The following is a 16806-nucleotide window of genomic DNA, read 5'->3' as shown; positions in this document are numbered from 1 at the left end:
CCTGCTGCTCCCCTCAGCAGTGTACTGTGTCAATCTGCCTATTCTGCTCCCCACTCTGTCTCTGGGGAAGCCTCTCACCGCCCCTGCACCTCTGGCCTGTACCCTGGTTCTGTATGCATTAAAAACAAATAAAAAACCAGATTGGTCATTTGAAAAAAAAAAAAATCCTTGACAAAAGCAAGAACTAGCACAGTGTGAGTGGTGAAGCTGGCCCTGCTGACATGGGTGCAGTAGCAAAGGTGCAGTAGCACAGCAGGGAGATGCCTATTCCCAGCCCCTGGGCTCAGAGCAGCTCTCCCTCCAGCTAGATGCGGATGCGTGGACATGGAAGTCAAGCCCTGTGCCAGGGAGGGGACTTGGGCTGGGCTTCTGACTGTTCCCACAGATACTCAGAGAAGCCTGGGAGACCTAGCAGCGACTCTGGGGACCCCACTTTGTTCAGAACCCACAGGAAGCTCCTGTCCCAAGAATCAAGACAGCCTCAGCCATTTTCATTATCCTGGTCAAGAGATAGAATCTGGGAATGCTCAGGAGGGGAGCAGGTGTTTATCACCCTAATGAAATGTTTGTGGTTTCCGCCCTCTGGCTCAGCAGGTGCAGCTTCATGTTCCCTGGCCCAGCCCAGCCCTGAGGAGGGTCTGATAGGATGAGCCCAATTCTGGGAATACCCCAGGGACTGAATGCCCTGGTGTGTGCTGGAGGCAGGTCTGTGGCAGGGTGGGGTGGAGTCCGTGCAGGTGCAGAAGGACCAGCACACAGGCCTGGCTTCTCAGCAGGGTCTCCGTGCTTTGGCTCACAGTCTACACTCTGGGAATCAGAGATGCCAGCGTTTTCTAGGCATCTGAGGGCATTTGTGAATATGAAATTCCATATTTCATTTTCACTAGAACCCTAGGAGGAAGACACCAATTACAACCCCCATTTAAGCAAGGAAAGAAGGTGAGCTCAGAGAGGTAAAGGAACTTGCCCAGAGTGGCCAACTGTAACTGGGTGGTTCCAGGAAAAGGACAGGCTCCAGGTTCCTGCCCCACCCAAGGGAAGGTGAGTGGAGCAGGGAGGAGGAGAAGCATGAGAGGAAACTGGAGGTGGGAAGAAAGGAGGCTGGAGTCAGGAGGAGCCCTGGAGGAGGCACAGGGAGCAGAGAGACGTGTGATGAAGTCACACTTGCTCCTCAGCCTTGGACTTGCACCCGGGCTCGGGGCACAGGGAAGGAGACACTTGAGTCAGACATGGGTGAGAGCCTGTGGGGGTTAACAATGGCAGCCTCCGTCTTCATTCTGATTTTGTCCCAGACATGGGCCCTTCTGCCCTTTCCCGTGGCCCCCACCAGAAGGTGCCTTAGACTGTGGCAGGCCTTAGGGCCTCAGCGGCCCTGCTTTGGGCCAACCCTGTTTGGCTGGGCATTCACCTACAAGGGGATGGGTAACTAAGGGTGCTTGATTTGGAAAATATATTCTTTGTCTTTCTCTCATCTCCTTTTTATTGCATATTAACTGTATCAGAGTTCCTTTCCATTTAAGGTCTTATGCACTGGAGTATGTTTTGTCTTGATACAGCAGATGGCAGAACCTATTTAACATGGCCTATTTAATTTGGGGGTTCTGGAGTGCCCCCTCATCTTGCCCAATAACACAACTAGTAACTGACAGAGCCAGGATTCAAACCCAGGACCCTAGGATCCCAAAGCCCGGTTCTCCCCAAGTTTAAATTAACCCTTTGCCTCCAGGGCTGGTCAGGTGTATGAAACCAAAACTCAGACCTGAGCAGAGGTAGCAACACCTCTGGGCCAGAGCAGCTGTCCTGTCCTGACTTCTGCAGACACAGCATCCCCAAGTAGTCAGGAAAAGAGCACAGAGAAAACAGCAGTGCTAGAAGCAGGCGCTAAGCACAATTTCTGGCAGAGAATCTGTCTTGTCTGTCACAGTAGCAGAAATGTGGAGACAGAAACCTTACAGGCTCCACCACCGGCGGAGGTGACAGAGACAGCTGGAAACAACACGCACTGGTAGATAAAGGGGGGAGGGAGAGAGGAGGCCATGGAGGGACTTTCAGTCTCTTTCCACATCTTCCCTGGCATTTGGGGGAGGCTGGAGCACCCACAAGTGACTGAGAGCACCGAGGCCCGAACAATGCTGTCCCCACACCCTGGGAGCTGTTAGAAACGCCCTCCCGGCCCCCATACACTCCTGCTGAGTGGAGTCTGCCATTTTGTTAAGCTCCCAATGGGATTTAATGCAAATTGAGGTTCCAGAGTCCAAGTGTACTCAAAACAACCTGTCCCTCCCTCTCAGCTCTTTTCTAACCCTCTCCACCAAGCACATAGATGGTGGATGATTTTTACAGCCTTTGAGCAGAGGTGGGGGTGGGGGTGGCCCAGATGGGAGGAGACCCACCTACCCCTCCCAGACACAGGGTCGACCTTGCACACTGAGGTTCGCCCACCCACTTCTGCAGCAAATATGTGCCAACAGCTTCTCTATGCAGGCCCAGAGCTAGGCATGGAGGGCACACGGTGAAAACCAGGCAAAATTCTTGGCTGGTGGAGCTCAGTCTAGCGGGAGACACAGATAAGAAACATGTAGACAATCGAGATGGAAGCAAACAGGATGGAAGGATCCGGGAAAGGCTTCTCTGAGGTGGTGGTGTTTGTGGTGAAATTCCGATCACTGGAGGGCAGGCGTGCAAAGGTTGGGGGGATGAGGGTTCAGAGAGAAGAATGGCAAGGCAAAGGTAAAAAACTAGCACAGGGTGCTGAGGAGCAGAAGAGAAGGCCAAGGTGGCTGGAACAGCACGCATCGCAGGGATGAAGTCAGGGGATGAGGTCAGAGATGGGCAAAGGTAAGGTGTGGCAGGCCCCTAGAGAGGTTGGGGGCAGGAGTTACACTGTGATGACAGCGACAGGAGCATCTTATGCTGAGTAGACCTGCTTTCAGCATTTAAGAGAGCACGGAGAATGGACCCCAGGAAGACTAGCGAGGATGCAGGCGAGCAGGTGGGGGAGGGGCCTCACGTCAAGTCATCAGGTAGGTCCGGATGACAAGAGGCAGATCCCGGAGTAACATAATTTCGTTCAGCATAATTTCGTTCAGTTTCGGAATTGTGTTTCCTCGTCAAGATTCTAATGAAATGGCCTTGAAAGAAATGAATTCCTGCTGTGTATCCGTGCAGGTGGAGAGAAGCCGGCAGCTCAGGACATAACCCTGGCACGAATGCCAACAGGTCTGCTGATGTGGAAGGAAGGACAGATTAACCGTGACTCAGCTGTGGCTCCAGAGGCCAGGAGACGCTGGTGTCATTTCTTGAGATGGGGAATCTTGGCGGGGGCTGAGGGTGGAGCAGGGTCACGGGCTTAGTACTAGACATGTTTGAAATGCAGAGGGAGGGCTGGATGATTCCACACAGGAACCTGTTATCAAAGGCAAAGAGATACTATCTTGGGAGCCCGCAGGGCAGAGAAGCATCTAGAGCCCAGGGGAGTGGGTGTGGGAAGAGGAGCAGAGGGCTGAGGACCAAGAGCTGGAGCTGGCAGCACACGACAGAGCGGGAGCCTAGGGAAGGCCGAGCCCCCAGAAGGTAGGGCGGCTCTCTGTGCCATCCTGCTGCGAGGTCCAGCCAAACCCAGAGAATTGACACGTGGTCTTGTTTGCAGGGGAGTTCCTAAGGAGCCAAGAAGAATTTCAGCGGAACACAGCGCGCACAATAAACTGGGGAGAAGGCACAGGGCAAGGGGTGAGAAGGGGATCTTTGGAGATCTGCACGAAAGCACAGAGAAAGGGAGACTTGGGGTTGAGGGCGGTTCTGTCCCCACGGATCCTGGAAGAGTCCGCCTGGCCACACGAGGGCTGCCCAGGGCTCAGGGGGACGGCAGACTTCGTCAGCAGGCTCTCCCCTAGGAGGGGAGCTGGATGTGGGTGCAGTTGGGGACAGGAAGATGAGGGAATTGCTGAGTTCCCCCGGTCTTCCAGGATTTCCCGCAGGGGTCTGAGCAGCACTGAGAAGAAGCCATCAAAGCCGCGCTCACTGGAGGTGGGGCTGTTCTCTCTAGGGCCTTCAGAGACATCGCCCTGCTTCATTCTCATGTGTCCCTGCAAGTTTGGCATTACTATCCCAACTTGGACAAAGGCAGGTCAGGGTGAAGGGTGAGTGACCAGCCTGGTGACACTCAGAGATGGGGGCCGGGCACCAGCAGCATCCAGCCTGCCTGCCCCAACCTGCGATCTCTCTGTGCAGCCTGGGTGAGGGCTGTGGGGCCGGTGGGCCCCTGGTGAGGTCTGGCCAAAATGACTGCCTGCAGCTTCAGGCGAGCCCCAGATAAAGGGGGCCCAAATCACGCCTCTGGGGGCCAGCCACAAAGCGGACACACTGTGTCACTACCTGACCCCCATCACTCAGAGTCAAATGCCCCTGTGTCTCTCCCCACTGCACAGCCAAGGCCAGTTTCATTATTCAATAATTAATATTAAATTTAATTTTAGTTATTGCTAAATTTTATTAAAGCAATAAGTCATTGCTTGCCTGAGACTGCAGTCAAACAGCCACAGCCGTACCACCTCACCTAAGCGGCCCCACAGCAGAGGAAGATGGACATGCATCTATTGCGGAAGCAAGGCCAGAGAGAGCAGCCTCTAAAGTACAACTGCTTCAGACACCTTCCTTCTTATCTTTAAAACGTCTGTGAACTATATTCAGTGTCTGCTTCGACGCTCCAGAGTCTTCCCCAGTTCTTGCAGTGGGAGTGACGCATTGAGTCCCCTGGCACAGGGCTTGGGTCCCATCCCCACATCTAGGGAGCTTAGACCTCTTCCCACATTACCTCACGTAGGCTGCACATGACCCATGAGGGTGACCCAGCGAGGGTCTTATTGCTAGGCCCTTTGCACAGTTTTGTCTCCAGGATAGAAAGCTCTTAATAAGCTCATCTCACCTCTGAGAAAACCAGACCAGGGAGGATGGGGATGTGGCCTCCAAGGAGGACTCTCCTGAGACCTCCTCAAGCTGTCCTGGAGCTAGGGTGCCCCATCTACCCCACAGACACACAGAGGCCCATGGTGGCTCCAGCAGACACTGAGGCCTACTGCCTCCTCCAAGGGGCCACTTCCACTTCTCATGTCAACACCCTACCGCCCACCTCACCTCCCACCCCTCAGCTTCTCCACACTCTACAAGCCGCCTGCTTTGCTGCTGGGGGCTGAGTCCCACAAGTGGGCGCCAATGACAGGCACTCGAAGTACATTGGGAAAGAGAAACACAAAAGAATTCCCCTCCTGAGGGCGTTGGGGGTGCCTCCCTCCCTCCCCCATTTTCATCTGGACTGAAGTTAAATACCCCAAAGGCTAAACAATCAGTATGAACAAATTCAAATTGAGGACATTCTCTGGAGCAACCAGCTTGAATTTTAAAATGCCAGTGTCATTAAGGATACAAGACAGAAAGGCTGAGAGACGGTTTTAGGCTAAAAGGAAGCTAACTAGACGCAACAATCCTGGATGGCATCCAAGATCAGAAAGAAAAGCTACAAAAATACCATAACTTGAGGATGGCGTTGATGCCAGATGATCAGTAGATGATAAATTTCCCACAAGTAATCACAATGCTGTCAACTGGAGAGTCCTGGGTGACACCTCAGGGGAGGGGTATACGGGTATTCACTGAATTGCTCTCATAACTCTTCTGAAAGTTGAAAATTTCCAGAATAAAAAATGGAGCAAAATTTCATTTGCTAGGCTTTTGTTAAACAAAAGTGACCTCTCAATTCTTGCACCTTCTACCACAGAAGCCTGAAGACGTTTCTAAAGGGGGGAGCAGATGAAGAACTCTAGCGAGAATCCTGTTTAGACTCAGACGCATGGGACTCTCTGGAAAGTCGAAGTCATGGTTCGCTGCATGCCAAGAATGCTCACTCCTTGCTGAGTTTCGAGGCAGCAAGTTCTTGGCGGGTGAGCGGGGGCAAACCCCTCTGGCCAGGGCCTTGTGATTTTAAACCACCCTCTCCAGGAGATGTCTTGTGGGCCATGTAAAAGGGCACCAACAGTTGCCAAGCACACACACACCTTCCAGGCATTGGCTGTTTTTAAGGCGTAGGACATTTCCTGCCATCCAGCACTGCATTCCATCCTGAGGGAATAGAGTCGATGAGAATTGGCCAGAATCCAGGCCACTGTGTGGGTCACGGCTTCATGAAATTGTCTGAGGCTTTATAAAAACACTGAGGCCTGGGTCCCATCGCTAGAGTGCTGGGGGCATTGGTCCCACAGACGGTCGAGGCATGGAGGTCTAATGGCTGTCTGAGAATTCTGACCTGCAGAGAAGTTCCAGAGCTGCCGGACTACTAAGGCACCTGGTCTCCAGGCTTGAGGGTGCGTTAGAATGACCTGCAGAGCGTTTCTAAACCGATGAGTGGACCCTCGCCAGACTAATTAAATTAGGGTCTCTGGAGGCAGGACCAGGGGCTTGTGCCTATTGAGAGCACTCAGCTCAGGCCTGGGAACCTCTGTGTAGACTGTGCCACTTCTGAGAAGTGACTTCTCTCCTGCTGTGACTCATGTTATCTGTGTCAAAATTTTAATTAACTTAAAGGGGGAGCTAGCAAGATGGGATGGCTGCTTCGAAGGAGAAAGGGGGGTGGGGAGCAAGTGTGTCCAGTCAATGAAAGAATGCTGAAATGAGATCCCAGAGTTAGATTACATTGGTTAATAGCCAACAGGGTGATAAGACCAAACCCTTTCCCTTCTGCCAAGCCTTAAAAAGACAAGCTGTTAAGTGGCCACCCTCTGAAATTTAACCTCAGTTCTAGTTCAACGAGCCTAAATTCTAGGCTTGAGCATTAAGATGGGGGTAGGAGAAAGTGGGGTGAAATACTGTCTTTGAAATGGGCCCTCTCTGGTGGCGCAACAGGTTAAAGCACAGAACTATGAATCTATCCGCAGCCACTACAGCACGAGTTCGATCCCCGGCCAGGGATGTGACCCACACAGTGCGGCAGACCTCTCTATCTCACTAGCTGCTTCACTGATCTGCCTGTTCTGCTCCCCACTCTATCTCTGGCGAATCCTCTCACCCTCCTGCACCTCTGGTCTGTACCCCCGTTTTTATACATAAGCAAATAACTAAATCTTTAAAAAAAAAAAAAACTGTCCTGTTCTTTATACATAAGCAAATAACTAAATCTTTAAAAAAAAAAACTGTCCTGGGAAGGGGGCACTCATGGCCATCTCAGCCCAGCCTTCCTAGGGCAGGAGGTGGGGGACAGACCGTCCAGGATAGACCAGGGTGGGGAAACAAACAAAAGGGCCTTCAACAGCTGCTGTGCTTCAGTCCCCGTCACCGTAGGCTGACTAAGAGCTCAGTTACCTTCCAAAGACAGCATCGGAATCATTTTATTTTTAAGACATCCTAAGGCTTGGAGTGCATAAATTATCTTTCTTTCTGGAGGTGGGCGACCACAGCAATACTGGGGTCCAGTCTAAGCAGAAAGGGTCCAGTAAGGCCTCTCCCTGAGAGTAAGGCTTCTGAAACACCCTCCTTTCTCTCCAGGCCAGCGCCAGCACAGCGCCCCCACCCATACCTCCACCAGCACAGCTGAATCAGCGTGCTGTTTGTCAGGAAAAGTATTTTTAGAAATTAAAAAGCGCCGTTGACACAGTGGTTTTGGAAACACCCGAGTAAACCTGGGTCTCCAGGCCATCAGCGCCCCAGGCCAGTTCTAGACAGACACACAGAACAGATTTTAAATCTCCTCTGAACCTGAGCAGACCAGCCAGTGGGGAGTCTGGCTGGAGTCCTGCGAACCCCACAAGTTTGTGGGAAGCCCTGGCTCTGCATGGACAGGGGGGCAGACGGTGGGCAAGAGGCACTGAGGAGGCGAAAGGGGGACTGCAGACATTAAATTCATTCCACAGACCAACGTTGTCAAATGAAATATTAAACAAAGTTAAAAATGAATGATAAGCTAAAAATATTTTTTTGTCATATATGTCCTAGAGTTAATGTTTCTCGTTCTCGTAAGTCAGTGAAAGTGAAGTTACCCGTAGAAACTTGGGTGGATGGAAAATGTAGAGAGGCAATTAATGAAGAAAGCCTCCTAGCCACCCAGAAATGTAATTGAGAAGCTGAACTATATTATAATTCAAGAGAGCGGTGCTCTCAAATCAGAGAGCACTGAAAGGTACCAGGGATCTCACGCAGTCCTCATGGCAGAGGGCAGAGACAAGTCTTTTGGAAAGGAACTTGGCAGATGTATTAGAAGTTTTAAGATCGCATCCTTTTGATAGAATAATTTCCACCTGTCAGAATTTATCCCAAAGTTCAGCAAGCTTTTCTCTGCAAAGAGCAGACGGTAAATGTTTTAGGATTGTAGGTCATATAGCACAATTACTGTAGTATGTTGGTTTTCAATGACCGCTCCTCTGAAACGTATATGTTATAATGCAATGCTACCGAAGGAAGGAGGGATGGTTCTCAATGCAGTCAATAGATTCCTGGAAACTGCAACTTTTCATACAATGATGTATGATGAAACTAACTTTACTATAGGTTAATTGATATAACTAAGAGTAAAGTTCCGACAATGTATTCCTGGTCATAAAAACACAACCAAATTTCAAACAAGGACCCAAAATTCTTCTAGTTAAAAAACCACTTGAGGCCCTCCCTGGTGGCGCAGTGGGTTAAAGCACTGCACTGAGAAGCTAAAGCTACTTTCTCATGAGTTCGATTCCCGCCTGCCCCGGAGGTGACCCACATGGCCTGGCAGACCTCTCCTGTTTCCCCGCTGCTCCCCTCAGCAGTGTACTTTGTCAGTCAGCCTATTCTGCTCCCCACTCTGTCTCTGGTGAAGCCTCTCGCCGCCCCTGCACCTCTGGCCTGTACCGCAGTTCTGTATGCACAAATAAATAAATCTTAAAAAAAAAAAAAACCAAAACACTTGAATTCATTAATTCATTCACTCTTTTTCCCAGTCAGTTCAGGTTTCCCAGGGCTAGCGCCTCTTCCAGAGTCTCAGGAAGCGGGAACCCACCCTGGACAGGGGGCTCTTCCATCCCAGGGCACATACTTGATCTTACTGGCTCGGACTGCGATGATGGGGACACACCAGTGACTCTGATATGCACATGTTGGGGTGTGGGTGGAAACGCTGTCCAAGAGGAACCCATGCAGATGTGGGGAGGGCATACAGTACCACACACAGCAGTCCTGGTCAGCGCTCACTGATTTTTCTCATCGAGCTTATAATGAAATAACATTGCACTAAGGGACATCATCTGAGGCCTTGCTGTATGCAAATGAGCCACTAAAACTAATAAAGGAGACTAGTAGGGTCGTCACACCAAGACCAACACTAAAAGCGCAAAGCTGTCTTCTGTGCAAACCGTAGGCAGTTAGGAAGTAAGGCCAAAGGATGCTAACACACCAGCAAATGACGCTCTAAAACAGTGCAGACATGTAGAGAACCTACTTGAGAAAATCCTAATGCTTTCCAGGACACAGAAGAGGGCCAGGAGAAAGGAAGAGGGAACCAGCATACGCTTCCTGGAGGAGGGGGTTTTACATGAATCTTAAATGACGAGTAAAAGTTTGATGGTGGGTGGGAGGACCTCCCGGGGAAAGACATAACTTGTGCAAAAAAGAAGCCTGTCTTCTCCGTCAATGAGTGTGAAACATGGCATGTGAGAGGTGTGGGCTGGAGCTGGAGGACCCGATGCTGAATTTTTACCCCACTCATTATGAGGGTCAGGGGAGGAGGTGACACAAACTTCTCCATAGGAAACCTTGAGGCAACGGGCTTCGGGTCTGGAGAGGAAAGGGTGGGGGCCCCATGAGAGCCAGAGCAGCTTGGGAAAGGGATGGGAGGAGAGTGGGGACTGGAGGCCTCAATGCTGGTTTTGTTTGTGGGAGTCAGGGGTGAGTTTTGGGCTTGGGAGGGGAGGATGATGACATATTTCACTGAGGTGGTGTTTACATGGGAGGAGCAGGGGTTAGCGTGACTCTGTCTTCATTTTATGTGGGCCCCTATTAGTCACCCCACCTGGAGAAGGCCCAAGGACACGGGGTCTGTCATGCTTACGGGGTCAGATTTCACCTCATGTCCCCTTGCTTTGGGGGCCTGACGTCGGGGCTCTCTGTGCCTGCCCACGCCCCCTGCCCAGGAAGACCAGCACTGCGTGGACTGGAGGGCAGTGGGCAGTCTGCAAAAGGGGTCATTCCTGAGATCTCAGCTCATGGACACTCAGGCTGCCCACGGGCCCCAACACAGAGTCCCTGCATTGAGACTCACTCAGCAGTTGGTTAACTGAGCCCTCCTCGAGGCAGGGTTTTGTTTACTTGCTTTTACACCAGGCGTCACAGGCTCTGAGGACACAGGGAGGCTGAGAGCCACCATCAGGGACGCCTAATGTTTTTCCAGGACAAGAATCTAGATGCTATACAAGAGAACAGAAAGAACTTGTCAGTTCTTGTCCAATCTCAGCACCCGAGCCGTGTCCTGCTTGTCTCTCTCTCGGACTATGTCCAGTGTTTCATTTCCTTTGGCTTGACTCCCTCAGCAGTGGACTCTTTCTTCCCACCACACAGCTCCAGAGCCCTCCTTGGTGAACTCCCACGATCTTGCATGTGTGGTTAGCAGGCCCAGAGCCCCACACGACAGCCCAGTGCTCGTCACCACCCACACGAAAGCATTTCACTGTGTCAGGTCTGAATCAGAGGCCCTTCCCACTGTGAGGGCAGGAAGGAAAAGGGGTGCTCCTGCTGTCCCCCCGATACCCCTGTATGCTGCCCACCCTGCTCCTCAGATTTTCATTCCCTTTTGGCACTAGAGAAGTCAAAGCAGAGATTCAGGCTCCTGAGGACTTGGATGGTCTCAAGCTGACTCCTAGGGGACAGTGGGGACACAGCAGGGCACAGAGGGCCCAGCCTGTGAGGGCCTGTTTCAGGCTACCCCCTGCCACGCCCCCAAACTAAGGGGTCCGTGGTCTCACCCCTCTAACTACAGGCTACATGAGCCTGAGCCAGGAGGATTCCTTCATGTCACACCACCAACCCAGCAGGCTGGCCACTGAGCTGTCCCTCTAAGCAGGACCTGTTCACAGCAGGACCCAGACCAGTGCCCAGGAGCACAGAGTCCTGGCCACCCAGAATGCCCTCCTGGGCATTCACACACTAGCTCCCTGGGTGTCCAGTGAGCAAGAGCCAGTTGCTGGGCTCTGGCCAAGCCAGTCACATGTAAGTGTCTGATTTCTAGGACAGCAGAAAGGAGTCACTCTGCAGGGGCTTAGATCAGAAGACACAGAATCTACACTCAAGCAAAACCGAGAGAGGGAAATCAAGGGGGTACTGAGTTTGCCGAGATCAGACTGGCACGATCTTTCTGCTTTGCTACAGCCTTGAGGTTCGGCGCTCTGGAAACCAGTACAGCCTTCAAAAGCAGAAGTGTGGCTGGCCTGATGGTGGGGGGCACAAAAGCAGCCCCCAAATCAGGGGAATGTCAGGCTACCACTGCGGGGAAGGTTGGTCCTCTGGCTTGTGACACAGTTCTGAAACACCAGGACCCAAGGGAGAAAGGAGAGCTGCACAGCTTTATCACACTATCCCCACGACAGCGGAGGACGCACGGGAGTCTCACCCATGAGGGTGTTTTCTCACTGAGCCGTCACAAGGGCTCCAGACTGGCCTGGCAGTCCTGCCTGCTGGTGGTACACTGGGGCTCAGAGCGCTGAGTGACCGGCTTGGTTTGCAGGGTAGTCAGTGGAGTAGGCCCCACGTCTGAATGACCTCACAGCTCACTCTTTGTCCCGCTTCCTGATCCGCAACCATAAAGGCCCACCCCAACAAACTTACGGGACTCTAATGTTCACCCCACAGTTGGGGACACTGGACACAGTCCTGACCCCATTAGGTGGCCCCAAAGGCATATTCACCACATGTTGGCTAGACCCATCAAGAAGGCCTTGAGCCCAGCAATCTTCATCTATTCCTGAAGACCTAGGGCTCAGCACCCTGAGATCCAGACATCTGACCCCTATCATGGATGCCCCAGGCTCCAGCGGTACCTGCAGTGGTCTCTGCCACCTTTAGCCTCGGCTTCTCAAAAACTGCTTCACTGGGCAGCCCCCATCACCATCACCTGTACAGTCCCCATCCCCCACTCCCACCCTGCCCAATCACCCAGGCGGATCCCATCAGCCAAAGTCACCCTTGGGGTCCTAGGCCTACTTCAGCAATAGAAAATACTCATGCCATGGGTCTGATGAGGCACCAAACAGAGGAGAGGTTTTAGAGCTGACCTGGAAGAGGAACCCAGATGGTGCTTCCAGCCCAGACTGCCTCAGCTGAAGCAGCTGTAGAGACTGTCAGCGCCAGTAGTGGGAACCGTACTTCTGTCTTTCTAGAAGCAGGTGAAACTGCAGGTGTTTGGAAAAATAGCTCAAGCTTTTGCAATAAACCGCAAGGAGCCCCTAAAGCCCTAGGAGCTTCCAGATCAGAGCCCTTTTTCAAACACACCTAATGAGGTGACTAATGTGGGCCCCTGCACAGCCTCAGGGCTGGTGCCATAAAGACCAAAGACAGGACTGGAAGGCGAGCTCTTTCAGCTCCAGCCTCTCCATCTCCCGGCGCAGGGGCCAGAGAGGGATTAAGACACTGGAGGACAGACAACAAGCACATCTGAGTTAGTGAGCACATGGGGGCTGTGAGGTGGGCACACTGGGAGGGCGTGGGGGCCTTCTCTCTTGCCCCCAGCACTCCCTCGGCTGTTCCTGAGTTGTGTCCTTTATAATAAGCCAATAATCATTACAAAAAGTATTTTCCCAATACTTGAGCTATTCTAGTAAATTGCTGAAAGTGAGGGGGGCTTGTAGTCAGTTCAGTAGAAGTGTGGTTATCCTGGGCACCCCATTTGTGGCTACCCTGAAGTGGGGGGAAAGCATTTGGGACTGAGTCCTTGGCTGGGGACTCCACTAATGCTGAGTCGTTAGTGTCAGACTTCAGTTGGGTTGCTGGACCCCTAGCTGGTATCAGAGAACCGGGGGGTGGGGGTGGAGGTGGTGCACTTGGAAAAAAGACACAGTGGCACATGCCGCTCAGGAGAAACCATGGGGTGCTGCCTGCACTGACCTCAAGGCTGGCCCTGTCCCTCTCAGAACTCAATTTCTCCTCAGCACCACAGAGGGGGAGTAAAGCTGTGAGGAACCCCACTCTTTGCTGTGGCTTCCCAAGGGGCTCTGGTTCCCAAAACTATTTCTTTACATTGAAGCAAAGCCAAAGCTCCTCAGAGGGTGGCACTGGGAAATCCCAGGTACAAAAACAGAAGCGAAACACAGGACGGGAAGGCAGGGCTGTGGAAGGCTCCCGTGGCCCTTCTGGGCGGAAGCCCCTGGGACCACCCTCCTTACCTGCTCCACGAAGTCAGGGATCTCTGGCGTGCAGGACAGCGTCCCTGTGCTCTCTGCGGACAGCACGTCCTTCAACAGCTCCTCGCACCCTGTGGACCGACAGACAGAGGGTAAGGGTCGGAGCCTCAGCCTGGCTCAGCAGTTTAGCTTCCAAGTAACAGGCCGTGGGTGCGAAGGGCTGTGGTGAGCCTCTAAGAGACAACTCTTCATTCAAAGGCAAGGATGAGGCACCCAGGCAGGCTGTGCAGAAGCACGCGCAGAGCTCTGCAGAAGGACCTCAGACAGCTACTTGCCTTCCACTGGGACTAACCCCAACACACAGAACACACACACAAGATAGACTCCCAAAAGTAGAGGACTGGTTGGGAAGGTAATTAAGGCAGCCTTCCTGGAGGAAGGGACATAAGACACTACTTCCCTGGCTAAGCATAAGGACTGCAAATGTACACATTCCCCCAAGGCAGAGACTCTCTGTAGGCCTGCAACCAGGACATCTAGAATAGGGCCACCATCCAGACGGCTCTGACTATTGCTGACTCAGTTACACGGGTGGAGTCCCTCTAAGTCCCTAAGCAAAGGCTCCCAAATCATACGGGACAGAGAGGTCAAAGCTGCAAAGTGTCTAGCACAGCACAGGACAGAGAGGCGGCTGCACAGGATCAGATCCACTCAGAACCCAAGCTCTTAGCTTGCTTCTCTTCACTTCTCACCTCTGTTGCTCCCTCCCTACCCCCTCCCAGAACTCTGAGGTGCCCCAGAGTCATCCTGCTCCGATCCATACAACAGGGAAACATGGCTTCCTTCATAGGTAACAGGAAGACCTCGCAATTCCTTGAGGAAACCTTGTTCTGGCTGCAGCTGGAGGCGGGGGCTGAGCCAGCCCACCAGGCTGGGCCTGAGCCACTTTCTCCAGTTTAGTGTCAGCCAGATTCTCATTCCTGGGGTCTCTCACAACTGGCCTTTAAGTTGGGAGTGGGGAGAACATACTTCCCCCTTCAAGAGGTTGGGGGGAGACAAGGAAGAAAGGAAGGAATCAGCAGGAGTTAGGAGGAGGAGGAAGAGGGCAGAAAAGAAGTAAAGGAAACTTAGAAGGGAGGGAGGGTGGTGACATTTGCCCAGGTTTTCCCACAGCTGTCCTGGTTCTCAAACTACAAGTCCCATGTCCTGGGAAGCCTCGGGAGAGATGACCTCCTTCAGGGGTAGCAGCAGGGAGAGAGGAAAGGAGAGCCCTTCTCCAGGGGCACAGACAGCTGGGAGGCAGCAATGACCGTCCCAGGGGCCTGGCGAGCCTGACTCTGGCTGTGGGACTCTGGCAAATCTTCCAGGCACACAGAGCCCCTCCTTGCTGGGAGCCTAAGATCTTGTGGGGAACCCTGTGAGGGTTCTCCCTGCCCACTTCTGGAACCCACCCTGGGCTCTTGGGACCCTGGTGGGGAGAATCTAAGCTGGACCCAAAGCTGTCCAGCATCCCCGCTGGACAGGGTCCCAGAAAGGCCCTAGTCACCTGCCCCAGAAGACTCACCTTTCATGGCGAAGACCCCTCTGCAAAAGTCCTTGAAGTTGATTCTCCCCAGGTCGTTGGGGTCCAAGTATTTCACAAGTTTTTCCACCTGTGGGAAGGAAGGAGGGACAAGAGTAAGGCACCCAGAGGTGTCCCAGGGGCTCGTGTAGCTGGGTGAGACTATCTGGGGAGCCCGGAGGAGGGGCTCTTCACCTGGCCCCTTCCTGCCCCTCCTCCCACCATCCTGCCCCTCCTCCCACCATCCCAGGTTAGGCCAAGCCCCAGGCAGCGCCCGGCTTCTCCTGAGGCTGACAGAGAGCTGGGGCTACTATATTCTCTCTTGACAGAGAGCCAAGTGGGGAAAGCAGGGCCAGCAGGTCCGGATCTCAGAACACAGTCTACGCAGGCCCAGCTTCCTCCGTGTCTTCCCACAGAGACCCGCCCAAGGTAGGAGGAAGAACACACTGTTTTTTTTTTTTTTTTTTTTTAACGTAGTGGTTTCTTTCATATAAAAATAATACAAGGTCACTGCAGAAAATCTAGAAAAGAGAATGAACCCAAACCCCACCATTTCCCACTTCTCTTTTTTTTTAAAACATAATTTTAACCACAGATTTGTGGAATACTTGGTCAAATTACCATTTGTCTACAAGGAGGAAATAATTATGTCACACTGGTAGCTGTTATTCAAAAATATAAAATTACAAATCAAGTTAGACATAAGGCAAAACCAGTCGTGGTGGAGGGAGTGGCTACACATACAGAACTTATTAAGCAGAGGTGTGGAGGGGGGGGGGCTGCCTGGTTCTTGACCCAGGGGCTGGCTGCACTGGGAACTCAGCTGCCCCCTGGTGGCTGGTATAGCATTTTGTTCTATTTGTACCAAAAGGAGAAGCTTCCCTGATGCCGGGAGGGTTCTCCCTGCTGAACACTTTATCAGAAACTCCACCCTGCCCAACGGGGAGCACCCACATTTTCAGTGGTTACAAAAATAAATATCCTGCCCAGTCCATATAACATCATTTACTTAACCACCCCTAGGAGCTGGCAGTTTTGGTTATTTCCAACTTTTTGCCATTAGAACTCATTTTGAGGAAGGTCCACAGCTGTGTGGATGACCAGTCCACCTGCTGGCCTCCCAGGCCCTTAGATCCTCATTGGCAGTGATCATTCTCCCAAGTCCCACCTCAGCCCCCAGCCCCAGACATGCTGAGGCCCCGTCATGACCCTCCTCCAATGTGAGTCGCTTGCATGTCCACCCCCTGACCAAACACTTCCTCCCTTTCCCCTCACTGCACGGCTCGAAGCACTTCTGGGACGGACCCTCTCACCCACACCCAAATCTTGCACGGATACAGTGTCCCGAAGCTACAAACTTTTCAACATCAGCCTTGGGGTCCCTCCTGGTCACAGCCAGGAGGGATGATGATGGTGGTCACAGCCATCATCCTCAACCCCCTGACCATGCACAACTCTTAACTGACCTGCTTTCACTTTCAATCACCCTACCCCATTCACTTTCCATTCCAACGGGATCATGTTACCTACGCCCCTGCTTAAAACCTTCCACTGCACTTAGGGTAAGATCCAGACTCTGTAACACATCTCCATATGACTAGCGCCTTCAGCCCATCTCCTCCCACTCTTCTGACACTCATTACATGATAGTCTCGTTGGTTTCATCCAGCAGCTCAAGTAAATCAAACTCTGCCCTGCATCCAGGCCTTTGCATATATGCTATTCTGACCGGGCCCCGCATCACCCGACATCACTTATTCGCCCCCCAGGCTTTCCTTTGTGCCACTATTAAAAGTCTCTCCTAAAAAGGAACTCTCCTGCATTGCTGGTGGGAATGCAAACTAGTACAACCACTATGGAAAACTGTTTGGAGGTTCCTCAAACTGCTAAACATGGAGCTTC

The 16806-nt window shown here is 52.3% G+C and overlaps 1 protein-coding gene across 1 annotated transcript in view; it reads right to left on the bottom strand.

Moving 5' to 3' along the window:
- Positions 1–16806, bottom strand: part of RAB11FIP4 (RAB11 family interacting protein 4 (class II)) — a 103761-nt gene that overhangs the window by 61293 nt on the left and 25662 nt on the right. The window contains exons 2-3 of the mRNA XM_004685159.2: positions 14908–14995; positions 13386–13474 (exon numbers count right to left, since the gene is read on the bottom strand). Of these exons, the coding sequence (XP_004685216.2) occupies positions 13386–13474; positions 14908–14914 (96 nt within the window). The 5' untranslated portion in view covers positions 14915–14995. The remainder of the gene's footprint in view (positions 1–13385; positions 13475–14907; positions 14996–16806) is intronic.

The sequence above is a fragment of the Condylura cristata genome, unplaced genomic scaffold (genome assembly GCF_000260355.1).
Source record: "Condylura cristata isolate star-nosed mole 26May11 unplaced genomic scaffold, ConCri1.0 scaffold00017, whole genome shotgun sequence".
Lineage (NCBI taxonomy): Eukaryota > Metazoa > Chordata > Mammalia > Eulipotyphla > Talpidae > Condylura > Condylura cristata.
Note: the sequence above shows the minus strand (reverse complement) of the source record. Positions and strands in the feature narration are given on the sequence as shown.